The sequence below is a fragment of the Pan paniscus genome, chromosome 11 (assembly GCF_029289425.2).
Source record: "Pan paniscus chromosome 11, NHGRI_mPanPan1-v2.0_pri, whole genome shotgun sequence".
Taxonomy (NCBI): domain Eukaryota; kingdom Metazoa; phylum Chordata; class Mammalia; order Primates; family Hominidae; genus Pan; species Pan paniscus.
In genome coordinates this window covers 104,182,828-104,208,741 of record NC_073260.2, presented here as the reverse complement: position 1 = coordinate 104,208,741, position 25,914 = coordinate 104,182,828, and the positions used below count along the sequence as shown (strand labels likewise).

The 25,914-nt window shown below is 38.7% G+C and overlaps 1 protein-coding gene across 2 annotated transcripts in view; it reads right to left on the bottom strand.

The window, feature by feature from the left end:
* MLLT3 (MLLT3 super elongation complex subunit) overlaps positions 1-25,914 on the bottom strand; it is a 277,290-nt gene that overhangs the window by 7,307 nt on the left and 244,069 nt on the right. For both annotated transcript variants that reach the window (XM_034967223.3, XM_003830660.6), the window contains exons 6-10: positions 15,896-15,971; positions 13,715-13,844; positions 10,990-11,089; positions 5,070-5,141; positions 3,784-3,855 (exon numbers count right to left, since the gene is read on the bottom strand). In XM_034967223.3, the coding sequence (XP_034823114.1) occupies positions 3,784-3,855; positions 5,070-5,141; positions 10,990-11,089; positions 13,715-13,844; positions 15,896-15,971 (450 nt within the window). The remainder of the gene's footprint in view (positions 1-3,783; positions 3,856-5,069; positions 5,142-10,989; positions 11,090-13,714; positions 13,845-15,895; positions 15,972-25,914) is intronic.

Below are 25,914 nucleotides of genomic sequence, written 5' to 3'. Positions count from 1 at the left end.
TTTTTCCTCTCGCCCCCAATGAGTGTTAGCCATTTCATTAGCACTAAAATAAATGAGGCAAGAAAATGCAGAAACTAAAACTCAGAAAGGCCGGCTTGAATTAAAAAAAAAATTGTAACTCATTCTTTTAAGAAAACAGTTTTCCACGACCCAATATAGTTGTTCCCTAATTATTTAATAACAAATAGAAAACTGGGCAATAAAAAATCCCTTCTAGAAAAAAAGCCACTTAATTTTAAAGCATATAAACACTTTTGCCCACTAGAAACGTCAGCCCGGGCATTTCTCATGCATTGTGCTATCTTGCAGATCTCCAGTACTTCCATCACCACCCCCTACCTCCTCTATCACCATGTTGTGCCCAGCCTGCAGCCACACATGCACAACAATATAAAGGGGATCTGATAAATCTAACTAAATGAGCCCCACGTTTTTATGAGAGCCCACAAGAATACATGAAGGTAGATGCAGAGAAACAGCCTTAAAGTAGTAGCAATGGCAGCAGCTGGGGAGTTGGGAATTATTTGCCAAAGGGAATGGCATTAATGATTTGAATTATTAGAGCATGTGCCCACATCCTCATTTAAGTAAGGGCTCCATAAAGAAAAATAAGTGTGCATTGCTTTCCAGGAATCCTGATAGTTAGAACGTCAGAAACAACATTAACATGCTTTATTCCATTGACACAGGCCACAAAGCCTGAACACACCCCATGAGTGCCTGAAGAACTCCACTGTGCCTTTCTACAGTAATACCCTCTTTGCTGATGCAGTGTGGCTTGACCTTGACGTCATTACTCTGCATCATAGTGCGATAATTAATGTCTGTCCAAAATAATAATAATAGTAGATAGAGTGACTGCAGATAAGAAAAACAGGCAACCAGGTACATATGGGTAGTGGAAAAGGAAGAGTGTGTAAACTGCTTAACTCATTCTTCAGATGATGGTTGTTGTGAAAACATTCATGATGGATTATTTCCTGCCACATCAGCCTTTCAAGCGGTACTACGCAGGCTGTTGGATGTCTCATTTTGTTTTAAACAGGGTAAGATCCACTTGTCAGATCTGTGGCTCCCTTCCCCAATTTTTAATTATAAAAAGGTAAATGCATTGATTTTGGTCTGATTATAATTTCAAAAACCAGGGTTCTTTCCATGTGAAGCAGCCTCTTCGCTGTGTGGGGAGTAATGAACAGGCTTTACTTTAACTGCTTCTCTATGGAGTAGAGCCAGATCTGGGATAACATAGGTCTTCCCGTAGCATGGCCTCTACTATGGTCTGGAAAGCACGGACAACCACCACATAAAAATGTGTGCCCTACCCTTGGTTCAGGGGTAGGCCATCAGGCTCCAATCCACAAGGGGTGCTGAGATATGACAAGTAATTTCCCAGGATGGAGAACATCATTTTCATCAGAACATTTCTCAGGGAGGGTTCTCTGGGTTCTTAGAAGGAATATTCTAATACACCACAGATTCCCCATTCCCTGCAGACAATTTGAAAAGAATGATGGCTGGCTTCTAAATTGCTAAACTACCCTCTTAGGAAACCTGGTTTCCCACAGAGTTTTCTTCCCCCAGACGTGGATGCAAATCCAGGCTTAAAGCTGAATTGCTGGGGAGGTTACATATGTTCAATCTCACTTTCCAAATAAATGTGGAACATGTGGTTTAAAGAGGAATCAAATTATTCATCAGTCCTAGGTAATCACTTCTCTTGGTTTGACAGTGTCTACTCTACTGTATTTATACCCTTTGAAAAAGTGGCTTAGGAACACAGGCTCCTTGATCCAATGCTGTCTGTTCATTAAACTAGCTGCCGAGTGCCAGGACTGCATGCCCCCAGAGGAAAACAAAGTTATTAACCGCTTTTTGTGAGCCAAATAAAATCGTCAGGCCAGATTTTTGGATAGGATGCATTTAACAGGAAAGGACCTAGATGTGATCCTGGGCCCACCAGAAATTCTGCTTCAGGTGTTCAAGTCTGCACGGCAGAGAATACGTAGACTTTGTGGAATGCATTCCATGAGATGAGCAGCCCTCAAGGTGGAGAATAACATTAGTCCTCAATAGTGCTATGTTTTACAAAAGGAATTAATTAAGCAGTAAACCGTGACAGGACACGCATCATGGTATCATAATCACAAGCCTCAGCTGCATTACAAGGCAAAAGGCCAAAGACTGAGAGCTTTCAACCGGCCTGGGAATGCAATTAGGGTGAAATGCTGTGTGCCCTGGAGTGCCTTTATGCCAGGTTAAAAATTCACAGATATTACTCTCTCCCTCTAGATTACTAAAATAATCCACTTGGATGGAGTTCTCCAGTAAGCCACCTTTCTTCGCAATTCTTATAAGGTCAAAATAAAGGACAACATTAAATTGGGAATGCCAATGACACCCCAAGGTAAGATCTGCCCAATGGTCTAGTATCCTTGACTCACTGGTAGGGCTTTCTTTGTGAAGATGTCCCAATCCTGCACAAACATCTGTCCCACCCTCCTATGAGACTCACTATTTGGGCACAGCTTGGGCATTAATAGCTTTATTGGACAATTGCTCCACAGTGGTTCAGAGCTGGTGTTTGGGAAGAGACGAGAAAGATCATGCAATAGATCTGCAATCAGCATTATGCCAGCCCCAAATATTTGGAAAATGACAGGTAAAACAACGTTCGGTTCTTCAAAAGAGGCCTAAGAAGAATATTAGCAAAGTACTAGACCACCACTTATGGTAGGCCACTCAAGTCCTGCTTCCTTACCCATACTAACTAAAAAGAAACTGCAAGAAATGCAACTTATCTGCAATTAAGAATCATAGGTCTGTAGTCTTTTGTTCAAACCTAAAATTCTACAAGGGTTAAAAAGCTTATCAGGCCAGTCAGGAAACTTGGCAAGTTTGAGAGTATATATTTATAGATGTAAGCAAAAATGTACACAGAATATAAATGTGACCACCAGCCATTAAATGTTAAAAAAAAAAAAAAACCCACACACAGCTGGGGTAGATTAAGTACTAACGTCAAGTCATTTGAAAGTAGTAAAAAAAAAAGAAAAAAGAAAAAAATTCAAACAGCGAAACAATCTACATGTCTGCCCTGGAATTTAGAACACACATTCTTCTCTTTGGGTGTTAAAAAAAATTACCAATAGCTGCTAGTAGTGCAACAGAGGCATACATCATTAACTGAATGAAAATGAAAAACCACCCTTCTTATCTTCTCAAAACATCAAATTATACTATAGAAGGTTCCCCACTCTACAAGTATTCCACTACAAGTATTCCACAGTTGAGTTCATAATAATAGAATGTATGTCATACAAGATAAGGGAAATGAAGAAAATATTTATTTTCCTTAGAATATCATTGGCAAAGGTTACTAAATTGAATCACAAATGTTTACAACACTTGACTCAAATTCTTATCACTGTTTTCCCATGAAACCAGAAGCCTGGCCCCAAAGCTTTTTGCATTTCTACTGTCCCCTCCCTGAGCCCACATTACACCAGCCATCTGAGGGATCACTACAATCCAGTATCACTTCCCAAATTGCCCAGTTCTCACCATCCACTGCACTAGAGGAGGGAGAACAGTTGCCATAGAGCTCCAGAGCAGACTTCTAGGTGGCCTCAGAAATGAGAACCCTTCCCAAATACATCTACAGGTGGCATTCGCCAGGTTCTGATAGCATGGGGCTGCAGTGGCCTCCAGGTGCTATCACGCTACTGCAGGACAAACCAAGTCTTGAAGTTTCTGGAAAGGGTTGTGCTAAAAAGCATTTCTCACCTGCTGCAGAATGTGTCTTTCTCTCAGTGTCATTAACCTTCTGTGAAGCTCTACCAGTTCATCTAGGTATGCCTGAAAGAGAAGAATGTCCCCGAAAAGGACAAGCACTTTAAGAAGTAGTTCAAAAATAAATGAATATGTAAGTAAGAACACACAGGCAACAGCAGCTGGAGGTTTCTCATTACACCACTCTAGCCCAGGCTGTGTGCACTCAGTGCCCAAAGGCCTCTGCAGACCAAGGCTGTCTCGGACCAGTCATTACCTTTATCACACCAACTTCAAAAAGGGAGTTGGAGTGAATTCTTGGACTTAATTGCTCTTATGAAGATTCAAGTCAGTAGACTCACTTTCCTCCAACAATATCTCTACAAAAGGTAGGGAAATTAAATGCTAAATTGTGAGTTTAAACATATTAACAAAGGCTACTTTCATTTTTTTTTTTTTATTCTTGAATCTCAGAAGGTTTCTAAGAGAAAAAAATTCTAAGTTTGAACATGGAAACAAGAATGTACATTACCAATTAAGTCAGGGGAATTTTGTGGGGTTTTTCCTGTTTGTTTTGTTTTTGTTTTAAAAAGGCTTCCTGGTCATACCAAACATTGCTAGTAAGCAATGCCAGCAAGTGACAGAAGAACAGAAGAATGTATTATGAAAAACAGGGATCACTATCTAATTATCATCTGATTTGTGAAGAGCTCCCCTGAAAGGGGAGAGGGGGTACCTCTCTTTTCATATGCTCAGACTCACGAGTCTGTGTTAGTGTAACTGCATGGGTGCCCCCAGCACCATTTGCAATAAAGGCAAATGAAAGATTTGTGAAGCATTACAGAGGTCTGCCCTGGCCCTACAGAGCAGGGTTAGGGCTCTGCCCAAACCAGGTAACTTAACCCCATCAGGTGTTGTAGTCAGATTTCAGAAGCATGATGCACACTCTGGGAAAGCACACTGCACTAGCATCAGATGTCTTGCTCATCTACGTCTGAGATTCCTTAATATTCTATCTCTACCACAATTCTCTTAATTCCCAATTCAATGTGCCTGAAATCCCTTGGCAATGTAGGCATCATGGCAAATGACAGCATAAGGCCAAGCTTAATACTGAAGATATAAACAACACATGGAAAACAAACTACAAAGCACTGGGACGAAATACTCATCATTTGGGCATCTTGGGCACTTTGATGAAGAAAATGAAAGGAGAACCAGCAAGGATGATCAAGGGGAACACAAAGAAACAGAAGGCTTGTCAGTGTTGGAGCCCTCCTAGTAACAGACTGGAAACCTACCTTGTCACATTCACCATTCTTTATTTGCTTATCTGATTTGCTTTGCTTTATTGGACTTTTCACTTCAAGAATCTAGGGATCAAAGAGAACGCTGTGTTAAATTTTATTTCAAGCATCTCTTAGCTAACCAGCCACATAAACAAAGGCATCCACTGAATGAAATGTACAGTAACATTTGCTTTCCAAATAGCATTTCTTTTCTATACATTTTCCTTCTTCTCTCTAATCTTATTTTCCTTGGAAAATGAATTACTTAGATCTGAAATGCTGAGTCAGAAAAGTAGAACTAAAAAAAAAAAAAAAACACAGTTGATGATAAGGAAATTGATCTAAGCTTCCAAGGCTGCTTCTCTTTTGCGACAACACTCTCACCATATGTATAGCAGCTGAGTTATACTGAGATTATAGTTCCCTCTGGCAAGAATTTTTTTCCTATTCATTCTGCTGTTTCAGCATGACTACTAGTGTTCAGTATGCTAGGGATGATAAAAACAAATACTCAAACGCCCTTTTTAGTACCTAACTTTCACATTCTAAAATTACTCATATGCACAAAACTGATACAGCTTTGGAAATGAAGATGGCCGACTATCTTCTGTGTTTTAAGAAATGATGTGTTTACCCTTGGTAAAACGCCAAGTGCTTTTCCTTTTATCTGGACTGATTACAACTTAAGTTATGAATAGCTTTACATACTGTATAGAAGCTTTGGTGGGAAGCTATGTTTCTACTTAATAAAAAGAAGCAAATTATTATTTAATAAATGCAGCTGATTTCTTTGACAGCGTCTTCAAAACTGAGGATTAAAAGGGAAGTATTTTTAAATGGCCCTCACTTGAAAAAGCTTGAAACCACTAAATTTATAAATGATGAGTGCTTACACATGTGTATAAACACAAAAAGCAAAGTAATTTGTCTTTTTCATTATAACTCATTATGAAGTGAGTTGTTATAATTGGAGACTAATATTAAAGGAGGAAAATGCCAAATAAAGGACCTAATTTATCTTAAGAGGTTTTATATTCCTACTGTTCTCTTTACCCATTCTGTGCCCTAACTTAGTAACAGTTCTGTCCACAAGTTTACCACATTCCGTAACATAAAGATTTTAAGAATGAGTCCACTTTTAATCTGTAGTGGCAAGAGCACTGATTAGGCTCAGAAGCCCAAGTTCAAGTCCCAGCCTTATTATTTAATATTTTTGGACTGCAAAGGATGAAATGGGAGAGATGAACAAAATAACACCAAGATTCCCATTCAGCTTTAACATTTTTTATTACTAATAAACATTTTACTGGATGAGGATAGGAACATGACATCCTGGAAAAGACCAAATACTCCTGAAGGGGCATATTTTTATTTTAATTGAGAATAATGCACGAGTAAAAAGTGTCCTTTTAACAGTCTTTCCTGACAATCATGCTTTTTTTCATCATTTTTAATATGAAGATAACCAAATGACTAATTTGACCAGGCTAACTTAAAATACAATACTTTTGGCAACACAAGGAAATTACTTATTAGCAGGGCAAGGCAATCGTTTTTAACATGCTCCACTGTAAAGGAAACCAAATACTCCACTACATTCAGAATTTCCTCCTCCATTGTTGTTGGAAGTGAGATCTCAAGGGAAAAATCAGCGCTGAGACCTAGGAGTAAGTAGGTCAGTAGATGGCACTCCTCGCCAACTCAGATACTGGGCTGGGCATGCAGAGACAATCTGCTGAGATTTCAGGCAAGAAAAAAAGAAAAAAAAAGTGCCTGCCTGCTTGACTTGTGCATTACAGAACTGAATTTTGTTCCCATCATATCCCGCTGCCTCCCACGATCCCCTCCTCCAACTCCTGTACTCTGGGTGTTGAAGTGACTTGAGGACGCTGTATTTGCAATAGAACTTTGCTAACTAGGTTTAGAGAGTTCTGCCACCTTTTCTTCAAAGCAGAAAATAGAACATTTGGACGCTGAAGTCCCACCCCACACATTCCGTAAGTGCTACAGCACAGAAGGCCAAAATACATTGAAATCCTAGTTTCTTTCTTCTGAAGTTGCAGTGGCAGGAACAAAAGCTCCGGGTGTCAGTGACCCGCCTCAAGTTACTGAGTGGCTGCCCAGAGAGGGCTCAGTTAATCTTCCTTCTTTGATCTCTCCCTGCTCCAAAATAAACAGCTTTGTCAAAACCTCATTCTGAGAGAGCTGAGCCCTGCTGAAGACAATTGTTTTATTTATGATCATTTCTTATCTTTAGGGAAACAACTCCAGAATAAAAAAGTACAACACCTTGTCTTCCACAGGCTTATTTTAAACCAGTTTAACTGGATAGATTCTTTTTAATTTCATTCAACATGCCTTGCAGGCTGATAGGTGATTTATGATATTCTGAATATTAACCCGGGTCCAATGGATCACTTCCTTCCTTCAAGTCCTTTCTCCCCTCCCTCCCTGCCAAGCTTCTGGCTAAAAAAGATGTGGTATTTTGTTTTTGTTTGAAATTCACATAAGGGAGGTTTGGAGTGAAAAAACCATCTCTGGTTGAAATGATGCAACACTCTTTATTATTACCTATTAAATTGTACTGAGAGAAGCAGAGCTACCTAGACTGCCTAGCTACTCCATTTATAGATACAGCAGTCTCTGAAAATAGAAGAATTGTGGTTTAGTAGCACTTTTGTCTTTAATCTGAGAAAATGTCTTGACAAACGTTCAAGATTATATTTTTCTGTATCACTTTATGAAGAATGACAACTCAGTTATTCACAGATGGATTCTCTACTGATACATCTTTCATACTAATGACAGTAGCTCCCAACAGTACTCAGGTTAATTACTTGCTTGGTTGACGTGCGACTCTATGTTCACTTTTATTCAGTATGAAAATATTTGACTCCATTAGTACTTCCCCTCTTCTCTAGTCCCTGGAAGATTTGAGAAAAGGCAATGGACATTTCAACTTTGCCTGGTGCTTTATCAAACTCAGAGATCATTATCAATTCATAGAGAGAGAACAGGCAAGGAGTATGGAAGAAGGAAACTCAGAGTGTTCCCATTTCGGAGTTAGTCCTTCCAAGTATGTTCTCAACTCTTTATTAATCGTGAAAATTCAGATTCATACTCTTTCTCTATCCCTGTCTCTCTCCCCCTACTTTTCTCCCTCCCTCCTGCGCACACACACACACACACACACACACACACACACACACACATTCAAATACGACTAAAAAGTCATTCCAGAGTGAAATTTAGTTGACTTTTAGATTTTTAAGAAATTTTTACTCTCTTATACCATCAACATAGAGAATTAAGATATACTAGTAATTTTTTTTAAGTCCCAGAAGCTTGACTTAAAGGGATAGCATCACACCTGACCCCAGTGGAAGTGATTTGAGGGGCTAGGAAACCAATACTAAACAAGGTTTAAGAAATCTTTACTTGTCCTCTCGGCTCCAAGACATAGCTCTAAGAAGGTAAGCCCTCCTGTGGTATATATATTTCCTAACCCAGACTAGCTAAAAGTGGAAGCATATGGACTTTCTTACCATGCTTACAAGTGCATGGAGAAAGCTACACATAATAGAGTATTATTGGCAGACTGATGATTCACATGTGTGAAGCAACATTTGCCAAATAAACACGCCAAGGAACCAGGGGTATGCTACTTAATCAGATAAGGTAACTTTTACCCTCTCCAGATAGATGATACTATTCGTTTTTGGTTTTGTTTGCTAGACAGGTAAAAAACAGTCTGACAAAGAGTCTAAACCTTTCCCTAAAGCCAAGGTCTGTTCAAGACTGCCCATTCAGGAAGGGCTTAAGTGAAGCCATAAGGTTTGAAGGGCATGAAAGGTGCTTGCTGGAGTTGCATTCCCTAGCAAGCCCACTTTTCACTACGATTAGGAGAGATACTGAAGGAGATTAGTGAGGGGCACAAAAGCAGAGCGTAATGCCCTACACTCCTGGCCCTGCCACTGCTGTGCCCATGACGTATTGTAGCTCTCATATACCACCCACTGGATACAGAAATCAAGCTGAAATATGCCTAAGTTGGATTTAAAAATATCATCGGCTGGGAGCGGTGGCTCATGCCTGTAATCCCAGCACTTTGTGAGGCGGATGATGAGGTCAAGAGATCGAGATCATCCTGGCCAACATGGTGAAACCCCGTCTCTACTAAAAATACAAAAATTAGCTGGGCGTGGTGGCATGCGCCTGTAGTCCCAGCTACTCGCGGGGCTGAGGCAGGAGAATCGCTTGAACCCAGGAGGCGGAGGTTGCAGTGAGCCAAGATCGCGCCATTGCACTCCAGCCTGGGCAACAAGAGCAAAACTCCATCTCAAAAAAAAAATAAAAAATAAAAAAATCTCACCAAGGTTCAAATTCTATTCTAATGCTAGTTCTCACTGAAGCACAAATTTACAAAAGGATCCCACATTTTCTAGTTAACCAGTCCAGTGTTCTCAGCTGATTGGCCATGATGCATATGTCTTTCCTCTTTTTACTTTCCTCTGAAATGCCTGACTTGTGGTGGCAGGCATCCACACCAGAGGTAAAAGACGGCTGGGCCATGAGCACAGCTGGCCCTGAAGATGGGGAAGAGCCAGGATATGGAAAAAGAAGTAAATAACTCGCTGAATACCCCATCTATAAGAGATAATGAGGCTGGACTTTGATTTTAATGTAGGACACAAAGAAATTGCAGTTGAACTGTAACTGGTACAACAAAGAGTACTGGTATCATTCCTACTTAACAAGAACGGATTTGCATTATAGACAAACCTTATAAATGAGTAATTTTAAACTATAAGAGATCTTTGCTAGTGCTTTAAATAAAATGCAAAAAGAAAAAGTCTTCAGCTATAAACTAACATTTTCCAAGTAACACAAAGACCACGAATTTAAGGGCAAGACTATTTAAAATTGAAGGACACCTGTGAAACAGTATTGTCAGAAAAACACAGTTGTTTAGTTTTCAAGTTAATATTCGTACAGTAACTTGAATTAAGCAGTTATTGTAGAGGTCATAGGAAATCTGTCGACACAAAAAGATAAGAAAAACTTATGGTAATGAGAGTATCAATTCAATGCTCAATGAGGCTTTTACATTATTCATGATACTGAAAATAGTTTATTTTAGTTGGTAAAGAAAATATCCCGATTTAATTTATTTAACAAATGCTCTTTATCATAGCCTTCAAAGTTCTGCCTAGATCTTATCCAAATAGTTATATTTTGAGTTGACTATCAAATTAATAAGCTTTCCTTTAGCTCAAGTTGTAACAATGATAATGACCATTATTTTCTCAGCATTTTATTAATTATTCCTTAAAATCCCAAGTAATAATCCTTCTATCTTGGACGAGAAAACTGAGGCCAAACACCTATAATAATAAACTACCATCAACTGAGTGCCAAGTAGGGGCTGTGCACTGCCTTTTGCTCTTTACATATATTATTTGTCATCTTCCCAATAACCTAAAAGGTACTGTTAATGTCATTTACAGATAAGGAAACTGAGAATCAAAAGCTAAAAGTTAATTTCCCACCAGTAAATTACCAGTGGTAAAGAACCAAGCTTTATACTAGGCCCAAAGGTCATATTCTTCCTAATTAAGGCACCTACTTACTGCTGAAGTGTAAAGTATATAGAAATCAGGAGTAAATGGTAAATGGGCAATACTTTTTGTCACCCTCTCTTATTGTACTAACTTAATTAACCCATCTGGTGGAACATATTCATCTTCTCATGACAGCAGAACCTCTTATACCCTAACTATGTGTTTATTCCAAAGGCTGTGGCCTCCCTCCCATCTATTTGGCATCAAGAGGAAGTTTGTTTAAAATTCAGGGATGAAAGTTTTGCATGCTTTGTAAAAATGATTACACCTAGCTCTGCAGAGTCTTGCAAAGTGCAAACCCCACAATTTACCTGGTTGTTGTTGGTTTTTAATAAGGGTGGTGGAGGTTCGTGATGTAGGGGTGAAGAAGCAGAACTGCTTTCACTATCGCTGCCATCACTTAAGCTAACTCTGAAAAGAAAGAGAAAAGTTATGCACATCATTACAAACAGATGATTCTTGAAATACCCATAGAAATAGGCGTGGAAAGCACAGAATCCAAACACTAACCCTTGACAAGTTCATTTTAACTCACAACCGCTAACACGTATTGGTGCTTACTTTGTAACTGGAACTGTGTTAAGTGCTTTACCTGCCATTTCTCTTTTCATGATCTCCTGTTTCACAGACGAGTAAACTGAGACTCAGAAAGACTGGGTCACTCATCTAGGGTCACATAGGTAAAAATGGTGGCTCTGGAATTCAAATACAAGCAAGTGGCCCAAAGCTAGTGCTCAGCCACTATACTTTACTGGGGTCATTTACTCATTCATCTCCCTTCTCCTGCTCTCCCTACCTACTATGATCAAGCATGCTACTCAAGCTTACAGAAGGTTAGCAAAATTAGTTTGTTGATTACTACCTTTATTTTCCTTTCCTCCTCCCTCTCTGTTACAGATGAAAAAGTTACAAACATGTCTAGAATACACGCTGCAGGGGAAGAAGCAACCACATAAATGAAACTTCATAAAGAATGTGGAAAACAGCCCTGCACCACTGACAGCACAGAGTGACATCTAAGGATTGAACATGTGGAGCCCGGCATGCTAGGACCATTACCAATCATTTCTACCGTGTCATTATTCAAGGCTGTCTCTAGTTCTGAACACTGATACAACAATTCATTGGAAATACGCTACAACAACACAAAGAAATGGTATGTTTGGGATAACCGCTTTGGAAAACTACAATGATATATTTTAAAAATTAAAGAACTAAAGACAATCCACACCACCTCCTCCCCATTTTTTCTTTTCAGAAGAAAATGGAATTTTCTTTTATCCACAATAGGAGAGATTTATTTATTCTACTGTGCTGAATGTAGTCCTCCCTCAGAGATGTCCTCTTTCCGTATTTGCTCCCCCCGTCTCTGGTTATATAGCACCTAATGTAATATGCTTCTCAGAAACAGAAACTGTTTTAGAAATCAGGATAGTTTTTCTTTCACTCTGAATAGGCAATCACATTCTAGCTCTATAATGTATTCAGACAGACAAGATACAAGATAGGAAATGAAAAGGATACACTGGGACATCCTTTTAGCAAAAACTGATAGAACTTGTTTTTCTTAACTAAATTACATTAATGAAGTGTTCAGTTGAAGCGCTGTTTTAAAATGTGTCTTGAGTGAAGTGGAAGGCTGAGTATTTAAACTGATTAAACAGTTGAGACTTCACAAGTGCAGTGAAGATCAAATGTTACACTGGCACTGCCATGCTAACACAGCACGTCAGGCAGGGAACAAGAAAAGCAGCCCCAAAAATGTGTATCTGTATCAGATGACTCACAAACCTATATGATGACCACACAGACTCAGGGGTTGCAGCAATAAGTAGGTGGGCAACAACTAATCACAGAATATCCAGATATTCTAAATAACAACTTGGGAAATCATCTAAATAGGTCATACATTTTTCATCAACTAAATTTGAGAGCAGCCACTGGTCAGGATTTTGGTTGGTATAAGTAAGCTACTTTAAGTTTCAGTCCATTTTGAGGTCTTTTTTCCCTATCAGTTTCCTTTTTATCAGACAAAAGACTTCTAAAGGGAAATGTTATAAGGCCATGGGCATATTAAAGAGGTTATATTCTCCTATTTAAAAGGAATGCTGACAGGTTAGTCTGAGAGACAAGGAGAGAAACAGGGGTTGAATATGACCATAAAAAACAGTCACTGAGATATCTAATGGGGCACACACCCTGAGGAGGCTCTTTTCAGAGGACAAAGCATTGGCAATTAGGAAGCATCAGTCTCTCCAGTTTGGGTTAAGACTGCTTTTTTTTTTGTTTTGAATCTTAGGGTCTTCTACATAGTAATGGATAACAGGGAAAGATTTAACGCAATATATTATAAATGTAATTGGATTTTAAATTCAAGTAGATTCGTATTTTTTCCACTCAAGACAAATTAAAGTAAGCATGCCTATTTGTTTTCTTCATGATAAAGAAATAAAATCCTCAGGGCAATTTCAAGTTGAGTATTAATTATAAGTGACATGAATTACCATCTTATAACATGGAATTATGCCTCACAGCATTAAAGCTACTTAAGGCACTTAATTGTCAGCACACTTAAAAGGAATTTATTTTCTGGAAAGCACACAGGTGATCCTAGTTTTAATTAGGTCACACACATAATTCACTGGAGCCAATTATGTATTTCTAACTAGAAACAGCAAACACATTTCTGCAAATTCTGAGACTATCTCCAGCAGTGGATCAACACAAACTCTTCAAATGAAAACAGACTTTAGTTCAACAGTCAGTCCTGCCACTTGGCATACTTTTCCAAGGACAAGGACATCTAATGTGACTTTTTCCTATAAAATTTTTAGAGGAAAAGCCTCTTTCTGAGAAAAAGGAGAAATAGTTCCCTGTAAAGTATGTGTAGGCATACCAAGGAGACCCTGCATCAAATGAACGTGACCATCTACTGCCGTTTTTGGTGTTTCACACCTTTGCTGTGATTATCCCAGCAGGGCTTGTGAAAGAGTCTGACTTCATCACAGGCAACCCCTTTCCTTCCAAGATACTCACCTGCGACTTCGGCTGCCTCCTCTATTTACAGGCCTCTCCATTTCAGAGTCATTGTCGTTATCCTCCACTTCATCTGATTCCTCCTCATTGTCATCAGAATGTAGATCTTTCATTATAGACCTCAAAGGACCTGAGTAATGACAATGAACCACAGGCAATCAAACATATACTCAAACACAGTTAGCCATATTAGAAACAGGGGGATGCTTACCAGCACTGAACACCAGTTAAAAATAATCATCATATATATTTATACAATTTACAAGGCAAATTTGGTATAGTTTCTAAAATGCAATCTCTGCCAAAACACTATTGTTTTCATAATCGATTCCCAAAATATTAATTAAAGAATCTCTATTTTCTAGGAATTTTTTTCTGTGCATTTTTCTTCCCTAAGAAAAATTATACATAAAAAGAAAAAGAAAAATCTATCAGTAAATTGAATGTTTTGTTAGGTTAATCCATGTATTGAAAAGTTGAGATTAATAAATCACTGTGGTTGTAACTTGTTCTTGGCAATGCAGCCTTTGTGTGGTACTTTTTGATCTATTAAGGTTTAGCTGTTCCTTTTATTTCAAGGTCAATTTCAGGTCAAGCAAGCATTTCAGTCAAGTTCAGATTATAAAGTATTTCAATTCCATGGAGTAATATCCTACCTCTGATCTTCATATTGATCTTGGACACAAGGTCTTGTTGCAGCAATTTTAAGCAGCCAATTTTCATTTTACTTTTTAAGAAATTACTGGCACAATACCAGCATGTATAAACATAAATAAGACCATGCAATAAATCAGGTACACAGAAAAATCAGCACAGTATCCAGTATCAGACAGGTAAAAGAAAAAAAATCAAACTCTAATTTTATTCTAGGACAGGACAGAAATGAAAACACACACACAAACACAAATTCATTAGTGTGGCTTATTTTCACTTTACTAGGCTAAATGTGATGAAAAATAGATAGTTTTAATCTTAACAGAAGAGGTTATAAAGACAATGAAGAAAGAGAGACACTTTCATTCGGGATTAGGCAATTCCTAAAGTCTCATCTATGACAGGGATATCTGAGCTATTACTATCTTGACTCCCTACAATCTCACATTCTGCAAAACCCAAATTTTTCTGCTTTTGTAGTGGGCTTATTTCTTTGGAAGTCAGTGAAACAAGACCTCTGAATAGCCAAAACGATTACTGTCTTTTATTTTATTTTTTTCCTGGAAGCTTAGCCTTAGTCCAAACACACACAACAATTTAATCCTTTTCAAAACATTCAAAGCCATCAGGAATTCAGTGTGGTCATTGAAAAAGGTAATGTTCAATACTATGCTAAAACACAAATTCTACTTTGATACCTATGCATTTTTCATGTAAAAAGAGTGTATATTTGAAGATTTTCCACATACACAAAAATGGAAAATATAATTAGTTAAATATTCTAGTTTAAACGTCTTTATTCTGAATTCAAGTTAACACTTGATCATGAGTAGAGAAAAATATATATTTAAAAGACAGCCAATTAGTATTGCCTTAAAGACTATTAACATGTAGGAAAAAAATATGTCCAGGAGGAAAGATGAAAACCTATTTCCCTATGTCAAAGCCTCTTAAAGCTTTTGCTATTGTATTTCCTTTGGGAACTCCCTGGGATGGGCTGTGTCTATAATCCTTTTGTAGCAATGAGAATCTGATGGCAGGGACCGGAAAAAGGGGAATTTCTAGAGCCTTGCCTCGTACATCAGAACAATACTCAACTGTATTCCTAAGGGAAATAAATACAACTGCATAAAAGCCAAGTTATGATTCGAATAATAAAACAGTATAAGGTGATAAATCAAGGCATTAAGATGGTTTTCTTTTGTTTTGTTTTGTTTTCTTTTTTTTGAGACGGAGTCTCACTGTGTCACCCAGGCTGGAGTGCAGTGGCGCGATCTCAGCTCACTGCAACTTCCGCCCCAGGTCCAAAGGATTCTCCTGTCTCAGCCCCCCGAGCAGCTGGGACTACAGGCGCATGCCACCACACCTGGCTAATTTTTTGTATTTTTAGTAGAGACGGGGTTTCACCGTGTTAGCTAGGATGGTCTTGATCTCCTGACCTCTTGATCCACCCGTGTCAGCCTCCCAAAGTGCCATTAAGGTGTTTTATGAGAAAAGCATCTCCTAGTTTGCATGAGATGTTGATACCTTGTTGCCTGGTCTGGGATGGTGTGAAGCTGGAGCTGGAGCTGGAGCTGGAGCTGGCAGGACTGGGTTGTTCAGACTTTAAAGAAGAATAAAAAGGCACCATCAATAAATTTACGGGATACCACACATCTAAAGTTGAAAACAGTATTGTTGCTCAAACCATCCTCTGCAAAAACCGTGATGCATTTCATTATGTCAAATTACTAACACAGGAGAGTCATGTTGCCTTTTGTTGTGCCCACTTTATTTTTATTAGATGCAGAAACAAGTATAAAAACTTGAGGAGATAAACACTTGGGTGTTACATGAGAAAAGGGCCTGGCTTTGATTTCACTCCTATGTTTACTGCTATACAGGTCTCCCTCTTTTCATCTTAGATATAAAATACTTCTTTATTATACTTTAAGTTTTGGGATACATGGGCAGAACATGCAGGTGTGTTACATAGGTATACATGTGCCACGGTGGTTTACCGCACCCATCAACCCATCATCTACGTTAGGTATTTCTCCTAGTGCTATCCCTCCCCTAGCCCCTGACCCCTGAAAGGCCTTGGTGTGTGATGTTCCCCTCCCTGTGTCTATGTGTTCTTATTGTTCAACTCTTCACTTATGAGAACATGCAGTGTTTGGTTTTCTGTTCCTGTGTTAGTTTGCTGAGAATGATGTTTTCCAGCTTCATCCATGTCCCTGCAAAGGACATGAACTCATCCTTTTTATAGCTGCATAGTATTTCATGGTGTACATGTGCCACATGTTCTTTATCCAGTCTATCACTGATGGGCATTTGGGTTGGTTCCAAGTCTTTGCTATTGTGCATAGTGCCACAATAAACATACATGTGCATGTGTCTTTATAGTAGAATGATTTATAATCCTTTGGGTATATACCCCGTAATGTGATTGCTGGGTCAAATGGTATTTCTGGTTCTAGATCCTTGAGAAATCCCACACTGTCTTCCACAATGGTTGAACTAATTTACACTCCCACCAACAGTGTAAAAGTGTTCCTATTTCTCCACATCCTCTCCAGCATCTGTTGTTTCCTGACTTTTTAATGATCGCCATTCTAACTGGTGTGAGAGGATATCTCATTGTGGTTTTGATTTGCATTTCAAAAGAAGACATTTATGCGGCCAACAAACATATGAAAAAAAGCTCATCATTACTCGTCATTAGAGAAATACAGCTGTCTTTCTAAGAGATACCTTGATTACCCTTTCTGTAATGTTCGATTGACTCAACTGGTTAAAACATAGTGGTAATGAGGCTAACGTCATTAGTTCAATCACATTATGAGCCAGTTAATTTAACTGTGGCCCAAGGCCATGACCCAACCCTAACCCTTTTCATCCACAGTTCACAAATGGAGGCCAATATTCATAACAAGACCCAGATAGGTCCAAATGAGTCAAGGGAAAATGTCGCCATTCTTTTTTTGTAAATTCTCTTTAATTCCACAACCTATAAGTGGCAAGGAAAGAGTGTCATACATACACCCCAATCTCTTACGCTCTATGAATTCTCCTTATCCTTTTATAACCAGAAAGTTCCACATCCTCTTTGACCCACCCAACTCGGTTCTCTTCCTTCTCCAAAACCACTGAAATATAGTGGAAGTATCATGTTTTCTTGTTAGAGATACAACAGTATTGCACTGCCTCTGATGTGTCTTTGCTCCCCAGATAGTCTGTAGACTGCCAGCACTTGAAAAATTAGGGGTCTGTCTTGTGCTTCTTGTAATCCTCTTGTACTTAGCATAATGCATTGTATACAAGAGGCACTTTTTATCGGTGACTAAAGACAGCACATTAGGCCCTGCGTTCCACCTTCTGCCACAGTTTTTTTGAAAGATTCCATGGCAGGTAAAGACAGGCAATGCAGACACATGGACCTAAGTGTGCAAAGATACCAATCATACCAACAAACTTGAATTTTACATATTTAAGGCTAAATTTATTTCACAATAACTTAGTAATGTTCTTATAACCAAATTTATTTCCATCCTATTTTTATTATGCTCATAGTCTTAACTACATATTTGAGAATATTTGTGGTTTCCTGTGTATAGAACAAATCTTTTTACTTCAAGATGACCAAATTTGAGGACAAACTAAGAGCACAACCAGAAATCACTAAATGAGGATGAGAATCTCAGTCAGTTTATATTTGTTTCTCACCAATGCTTTGTTCATCTCCCTTTCCAGCACTGAATTCTCACCCCCTTCTCCCAAGGTAGCACCAAGCTCTACCAACTTGGACACAAGGAAACACTTTCAGACATTCCTAATGCACAATTCACATCCTCAGGCTTGATGGGAAAGCAGGTGCCAGCAATCTAGCACTCATTCTGCAGGAAAAGAGCCAGACACGATCTCTAATGAGCAGCAGGCGGCCTACCAACCCTTCAGCACTGTAAGATTTACTTGAGTACTGTAGCACAATGTCTTACACATTGCTGTTTGTGGGTCACAAAGAAAAGTTGGTTTACACGTACAAATGCTCTATAAGGTACTCTTCATTTCTGTTGAGTGGCTCTTCTACTGTTGAGCCCCAATGGCGAGTTACACAACTGAAAGAGCATTCAGTTGGCATTTATGTGCACTGCCCAGCTGTAAAACATTTCTCCCAGAGTTTGCAGAGTACTCCTCTTCCTCTCCAAGTTGCTCTTTTCAGCCATGAAAAGTGCCTGCAAATGATATTATTTTGATAGCTCTGGAAACCATCTGGGAGCCGTAAAGGAGGTTTCCTTACAGTGAGCAGAGAGAGCTCTAATTCCTCATCTTGCCTGGCCAGTTCACATTGTATTGGACTTAAAGGAGCCACTCTGCCAGAGCTATTTGCTGAGAATGACATTAGCTAGGATGACAAGAGAAGATGGTGGTCATCTCTCAACTACCCCACATGAAACATTACTCATCTGTCTCAAGCATCATGTCAATCTCAGAACCAAACCAGGAGGCAGGCTTCTTTTAGCTTCTTACCCATAAATAAGGTTAATAATTCCACAGTTGCTGATCACCAAAAAACCCACAAATAGGAACATAACACAACAGGAAAAAGGGCTTTTTATTCATCATTTATGATTAAGACCTTGCCTCTGCCACAAAGTATTTGAGAAGTTTTACAACAAAAGACATTAATTCTACAAGGACATTAAAGTAGAAAGTTTAAAGCAAAAGAGCTGGATAAAAAAGGATAAAATGCTGAAGAGTGGGCAACAAGGCAATGTCCTGAAAGCTTTTAGTAGTCAGGACAGAACAAGCATTTGTGGAAGATGAGACCTTTAAAATGATCTAAGGCAGTGAATCTCACACTTTGGTGGACAATAGAACCACAGGAGGACTTGTTAAAACACAGCCTACAGCCCCACCCAGGAGTTACAGATTCAGTAGGTTGAGGGACATGGGTGAGTGGGACAGGACCCTGGAATTTATAAAACATCACAGGTAATGATGATGCTGCAGGTCCAGGGACCAACCATGCTGATGAGAACCACTGATCGAGGACCCAGAAACCGATAATCACAGAAAGTCAACAGAATTAGCTGGGAGAAGCCCATATATGAGGAGATTCTGATTTAATAGGTTGATAGTGGAGATCCAGGCATGTTTATAAAAAGCTCACAAGAGATACTGGTGAAAACTACAGGATGAGGCCACTGATTCTATATTAGTCTGCCTTTCTTCCTTAAACACACACACAAAAACACATTTTTGAAAGAATTTTAAATTTAAGGAAGCATGACTATATACATCATGAGAAAAATTAGAAAAATATTGACTTACCCAGAGGCAGCTTGAAAGAACGCAACTGCCACTCAATGAAAACATTTATGAAGCATGTACCACCATGTTGTGGGGGAGACACCTTAAACTAACTTAACCTGCCTAGTACAGAATTCACCTGCATGTTAACTGCTCAAAGAGCCACTCTGCCACTAGAGGAGGCTGACACTGTCTTACATTTCATCAAGCCCAACCAACAGAATTGCAGTTCACTGTGAGTTATGTATTTTATTTTTAAAACGTCATATTTATCTTCCAAAAACAAACCAAGGATGATTACATAAACTAAAGAAGGTCACTTGCTTTACACACAAAAAAATCATCATAAACAGGGTTATATGAAGATCTTTATATGAAGATCTTCACAGGCCCTAAGGATTGCAAGATATAATAATCTCCTTTCCCCACCCTACCCCATAAGAAACATTTTAAATATGTGCTTGTCTGTATACATGTAGGGCGTGCACATGTGTGAATGCTAAACCAAAAATTCAGAGAAGTCCAATGAGGTTCTGATGTTTTCCCCTTGTTAATATAACACCTGTTTGTAAAATATCAAAATTCTCACCACCAAAAAAATGTTTTACTACTTCTTGCTGATCCTCTAACCACATGCTTACCTGACCTACTGGGTAATGAAACACTATGCATGTAGTTTCTTTCAATGGTATGTTCTACAGTGATAAAAGTATAGACATCCTTTGCTTCATCATGCCATTTTTCCAACAATTTGTGTTCACTTCATGTCTCTGCATCACATATTGGAAATTCTTGCAACATTTCAAACTTTTTCATTATTATTATACCTGTTATGGTGTTCTGAGATCAGTGATCTTTGATGCTACTATTGTAATTGCTTTGGGGGCACCACAAACCGCACCCATGTAAGATAGCAAACTTAATCAATGTTGTGTATCTCTAACTGCTCCACCAACCTGTCAATCACCAACTCCCTTCTTCTCCTTGGGTCTCCCTATTCCCTGAGATACAACAATACTGAAATTAGGCCAATTAATAATCCTACAATGGCCTCTAAATGTTCAAATGAAAGGAAGAGCCACAAATCTTTTTTTTTTTTTTTTTTTTTGAGACAGAGTTTCACTCTTGTTGCCTAGGCTGCAGTACAATGGCAGGATCTCAGCTCACTGCAACCTCTGCCTTCCGGGTTCAAGCCATTCTCCTGCCTCAGCCTCCCGAGCAGCTAGGATTACAGGTGTGCACCAACACGCCTAGCTAATTTGTATTTTTTTTGGTAGAGATGGGGTTTCGCCATGTTAGCCAGGCTGGTCTCGAACTCTTGACCTCAGGTGATCCACCTGCCTTGGCCTCCCAAAGTGCTGGGATTACAAGCGTGAGCCACTGCACCAAGACACATCTCTCACTTTAAATCAAAGCTACAAATGATTAGGCTTAGTGAGAAAGGCATGTCAAGAGGTGACAGGCCAAATGCTAGGCCTCTTGCACCAAATATTTAGCCGAGTTGTGAATGCAAAGGAAAAGTTCTTGAATGGAATTAAAAGTGCTACTCCAGTGAACTCATGAATGATAAGGAAGCAAAACAGCCTTATTGCTGATATGGAGAAAGTTGTAGTGGTCTGGATATAAGATCACACCAGCCACAACACTTCCTTAAACCAAAGCCTAATCAAGAGCAAAGCCCTAATTCGCTTTAATTTTATAAAATCTGAGAGATGAGGAAGCTGCAGACAAAAAGTTTGATGCTAGCAGAGGTTGGTTCACAAGGTTTAGGGAAATAAGCCATCTCTGTAACATAAAAGTGCAAGTTGAAGCAGCAAGAGCTGATACAGAAGCTGCAGGAAGTTATCCAGAAGATCTAGCTAACAACATTGATGAAGGTGGCTACACTAAACAAATTTTCTATGTAGACGAAACAGCCTTCTACTGGAACAAGATGCCATCTAGAGCTTTCATAGCTAGAGAGAAGTCAAGGCCTGGCTTCAAAGTTTCAAAGGATAGGCTGACACTCTTTTTAGGGGCTAATGCAACTGGTGAATTTAAGTTGAAGCTAATGCTCATTTACTATTCTGAAAATATCCTAGGGCCCTTAAGAATTATGCTAAATCTACTTTGCCTGCGCTATAGGAATGGGACAACAAAACCTGAATGACAGCACATCTGCCTACAGCATGGTTTACTGAATAGTTTGAGCCCACTGTTGAGACCTACTACTCACAATAAAAGATCCCTTTCAAAATATTATTGCTCATTGACAATGTACCTGGTCACCTGAAAGCTCTGCAGGAGATGCACAAGGAGATTAATGTTGTTTTCATGCCTGCTAACACATCTATTCTGTAGCTCATGAATCAAGAAGTAGTTTTGGCTTTCAAGTTTTACTATTTAAGAAATACATTTTGTAAGGCTATAGCTGCCATAGATAGTGATTCCTCTGATATATCTGAGCAAAGTAAATAAAAAACCTTCTGGAAAAGGATTCACCATTCTAGATGCCATTATGAACATTCATGATTCACAAGAGAAGATCAAAATATGAACATTAAAAGGAGTTTGGAAACAGCTGATTTCAACCTTCATGGATGACTTCGAGGGGTTCAAGACTTTAGTGGAAGAAGTCACTGCAGATGTGGTGGAAACAGCAAGATAACTAGAATTAGAAGTGGAGTCTAAAGATGTGACTGAATTTTTGCAATCTCATAAAATTTGAATGGATGAGGAGTTGCTGCTTATGGATGAGCAAAGAAACTGGTTTCTTGAGAAGGAATCTACTCCTGGTGAAAATGCTAGGAACATTGTTGAAACGACAATAAAGAATTTAGAATATTATATAAATTTATCGATGAAGCAGTGGCAGGATTTGAAAGAATTGAGTCCACTTCTAAAAGATCTACCGCACTATCAAACAACCTCACATGCTACAGATAAATCTTTTGCAAAAGTCAGTCAGTCCATGCAGCAAACTGCATCGTCTTATTTTCTTTCTTTCTTTTCTTTTTTAGATAGAGTCTCACTCTGTCACAAAGGCTGGAGTGCAGTGGCACCATCTCGGCTCACTGCAAGTTCGTTCACGCCATTCTCCTGCCTCAGCCTCCTGAGTAGCTGGGACTACAGGCGCCCGCCACCACGCCCGGCTAATTTTTTTTTTTTTTTTTTTTTTTTTTGTATTTTTAGTAGAGACGGGGTTTCACTGTGTTAGCCAGGATGGTCTCGATCTCCTGACCTTGTGATCCACCCGCCTTGGCCTCCCAAAGTGCTGGGATTACAGGCATGAGCCACCACGCCTGGCCTGCATTGTCTTATTTTCAAAAATTGCCACAGCCACTCATATCTTCAGCACTCCAATTGATAAGTAGTCATCAGCATCTGGGTGAGACCTTCCACCAGCAAAAAGACTATGACTAGCTGAAGGCCAAGAAAATTGTAAGCATTTTTGGCAAAAAGGTATATTTTAATAAGGTAATATATACTGTCACACTTAATAGATTACGATATAGCATAAATATAACTTTTATATGCACTGGGAAACCAAAAACTTCACATGCCTAATTTTATTGTGTTATTTGCTTTATTACAATTGTCTGGAACCTAACCTGCAGTGTGTTGAAGGTATGCCTACATATGCTGAAGTATCTTAATTCTACTGCTTGATAGTATATTTTGGGGAAGATTGCTTAAACATTAGTTTGCTCATAGAGTGAGGGCACTGAACCTCATATAGAAGTGATTATCTTAAATTGATATAATAAAGTAAAAACACCAAGCACACTGCTGTTCTAATGGCAGCTAATCAACATTTGATTGCTACTATCATTTACAATAGGTCACATACTCCTCTACTGCCTAATACAAGATATATCTTTACTACCAAAACAATGGGCCTACCAGGATTTGCAATACAATCTTCAACATTAAATGGCTATGCAAAATCATTTTGTAATGGATTTTCTACAGAGTATTACTTTTGTCCAAGACAAGTAAGAAAAACCACATGTTTACAACTAGAAGTGTTTCAAAAGCGAGCACCTGTCAAGGTAGATCACAGGGGAGGCCTGCATAAGCTGGCACTGATCCTGTACCAAGAGCATACTTCCTCTTTAGGTAACAGATGTCAAAAGTAGTTCTGTCTTTTCTAATTGGCAACTATATTTATGAACAGAATTTTGGTGACTTGATCTTTAAAGCAATCAAAATAAAAATAGTGAAAAGGGAAAGAGTACAGTATAACTAGTTAAATAGAAATTATTTCAGACACATTGCTACACTTTTCATAAAATGTAACCTCATTAGTTACATTATGAAAATGTAACTTTTCATAAAATGTAAACCTCACCTAGAAACAGAACACCTAGAGCCTGCTATAAAGATTATCTCTTCTTTCACAAATATCCAGAAAGACTGTGGATGAATACTAATGAAAGAAGAAAACACAAATATAGGACACTTTATTTACTTCTCTGTTCAATTTTCATTATGCCTGACTGAAGTACTAGGTTCTTCTCACAGTTTTGGTCCTTATTTCATTTAAAAAAAAAAAATCATCTTACACATTATATAGCTTTTCTTTTTGCTTAACATAAAAAAAAAAAAACACTTAAAAGTCCACCTCATTTAGTTTCTCCTCTGTAGGAAACTGAAAATAATCCACTCAATTTTTAAATGTACATTTAAAAAAATAACATAACAAGCTAGGTGCAGTGGCACATGCCTGTAATCCCAGCACTTTGGGAGGCCAAGGCAGGAAGATTGTTTGAAGCCAGGAGTTCAAGACCAGCCTGGGCAACACAGTGAGATCCCCATCTCTACAAAAAATAAAAATATTAGCCAGGCTTGGTGAAGTGTCCCTGTAGTCCCAACTACTTGGGAGGCTGAGCCAGGAGGATCCCCTGAGCCCAGGAGTTTGAGGCTGCAGTGAGCTACGGCTATGCCACTGCACTCCAGTTTGGGTGACAAGACAAGACTCTGTCTCAAAATAAAAGACATAACATCCATGCCAAACAACTGTGGAAAAATGCTTTCCATTAGATGAGTGAAATCTATGTTACCAATTCCCATTAATGGGTAAAATATTGAGATAGCTATGTCAATAAAAGGTAAGGCCAAATTTAAACAAAGAAGTATTGAAAAGTGATAAAACAATATTCTACTTATGTTAACCTAACAATCTATGCACTAGCGAATTATTAAAAGCCAGAATCAAGAGAAATTTTATTATCATTTGGCTTTACATTAGTAACTGCTTCAAAAACATGCTAAAAGAACAAAATTTTGTTATATAAAAAGATATATAAAAATGAGATTGAACAAACATCAGTAACTCTAACCTCATAATGTATTTTTGTGTAGCTCTATCATATTCCTTATTTCATTTGCACCACCACTAGTAAGGCGAGTGATAGGAATTATGCCCCCTCTACCCCAAAATTCACATGTTGAAGCCTTAACCCCCAGTATCCCAATACGATAGTATTTGAAGATGGGACCTTTGCAAGGTAATTAGGTTTAAAATGAGGTCATGAACGTAGGGCCCTCTTGATGGAATTGGTATCCTTGTAAGAACAGACACCAAAGAGCTTGCTTCTTTTCTTTCTTACTATGTGAGGACACAGCAAGAAGGCAGCCATCTGCAAGCCAGGAAGAGAGACCTTACCAGATTCCTTGTTGGACTTCCCAGCCTTTAAAACTGTGAGAAATAAATTGCTGTTGCTTAAGACACTCAGTCTACTGTATTTTGTTATGGCAGCCCAAGCTGACTAAGATAGCAGGGTGCATTTTTGATCAATATTTTTCAGATGATAAAACTGAAGCACACAGTAAGATTAAGTGACCGGGGGTAATATTTAGGTGAATTAGAACCGGATTTTCTGACTTCTAATCCAATGCTATTTGTACTGCAACTATTAACTTTGAAAAAGGGCAATTAATTTAAAGCAGTGTTCTGAACATACTAACACCCTTTTATAAATTAGGGACAGGGAAGAAAGTTTTGTCACTGCAGAAGATGTAAGGAATATCCTTTGTCCCCAAGGTACATCTTCTGATCCACACCCAAAGCAAACCAGTGGTAAAACAAAACACTTCATCCCAGGGGAGTTAATGTGTCTGATCCATTGCTTCTAACATTTGTCCAATCAATATTACAATGAATCCTGGCTAGGAACCTCGCTATTTCAGTAATTTTTTTTTTTTTTTTTTTTTTTTTTTGAGACAGAGTCTTGCTCTGTCGCCCAGGCTGGAGTGCAGTGGCGCGATTCTCA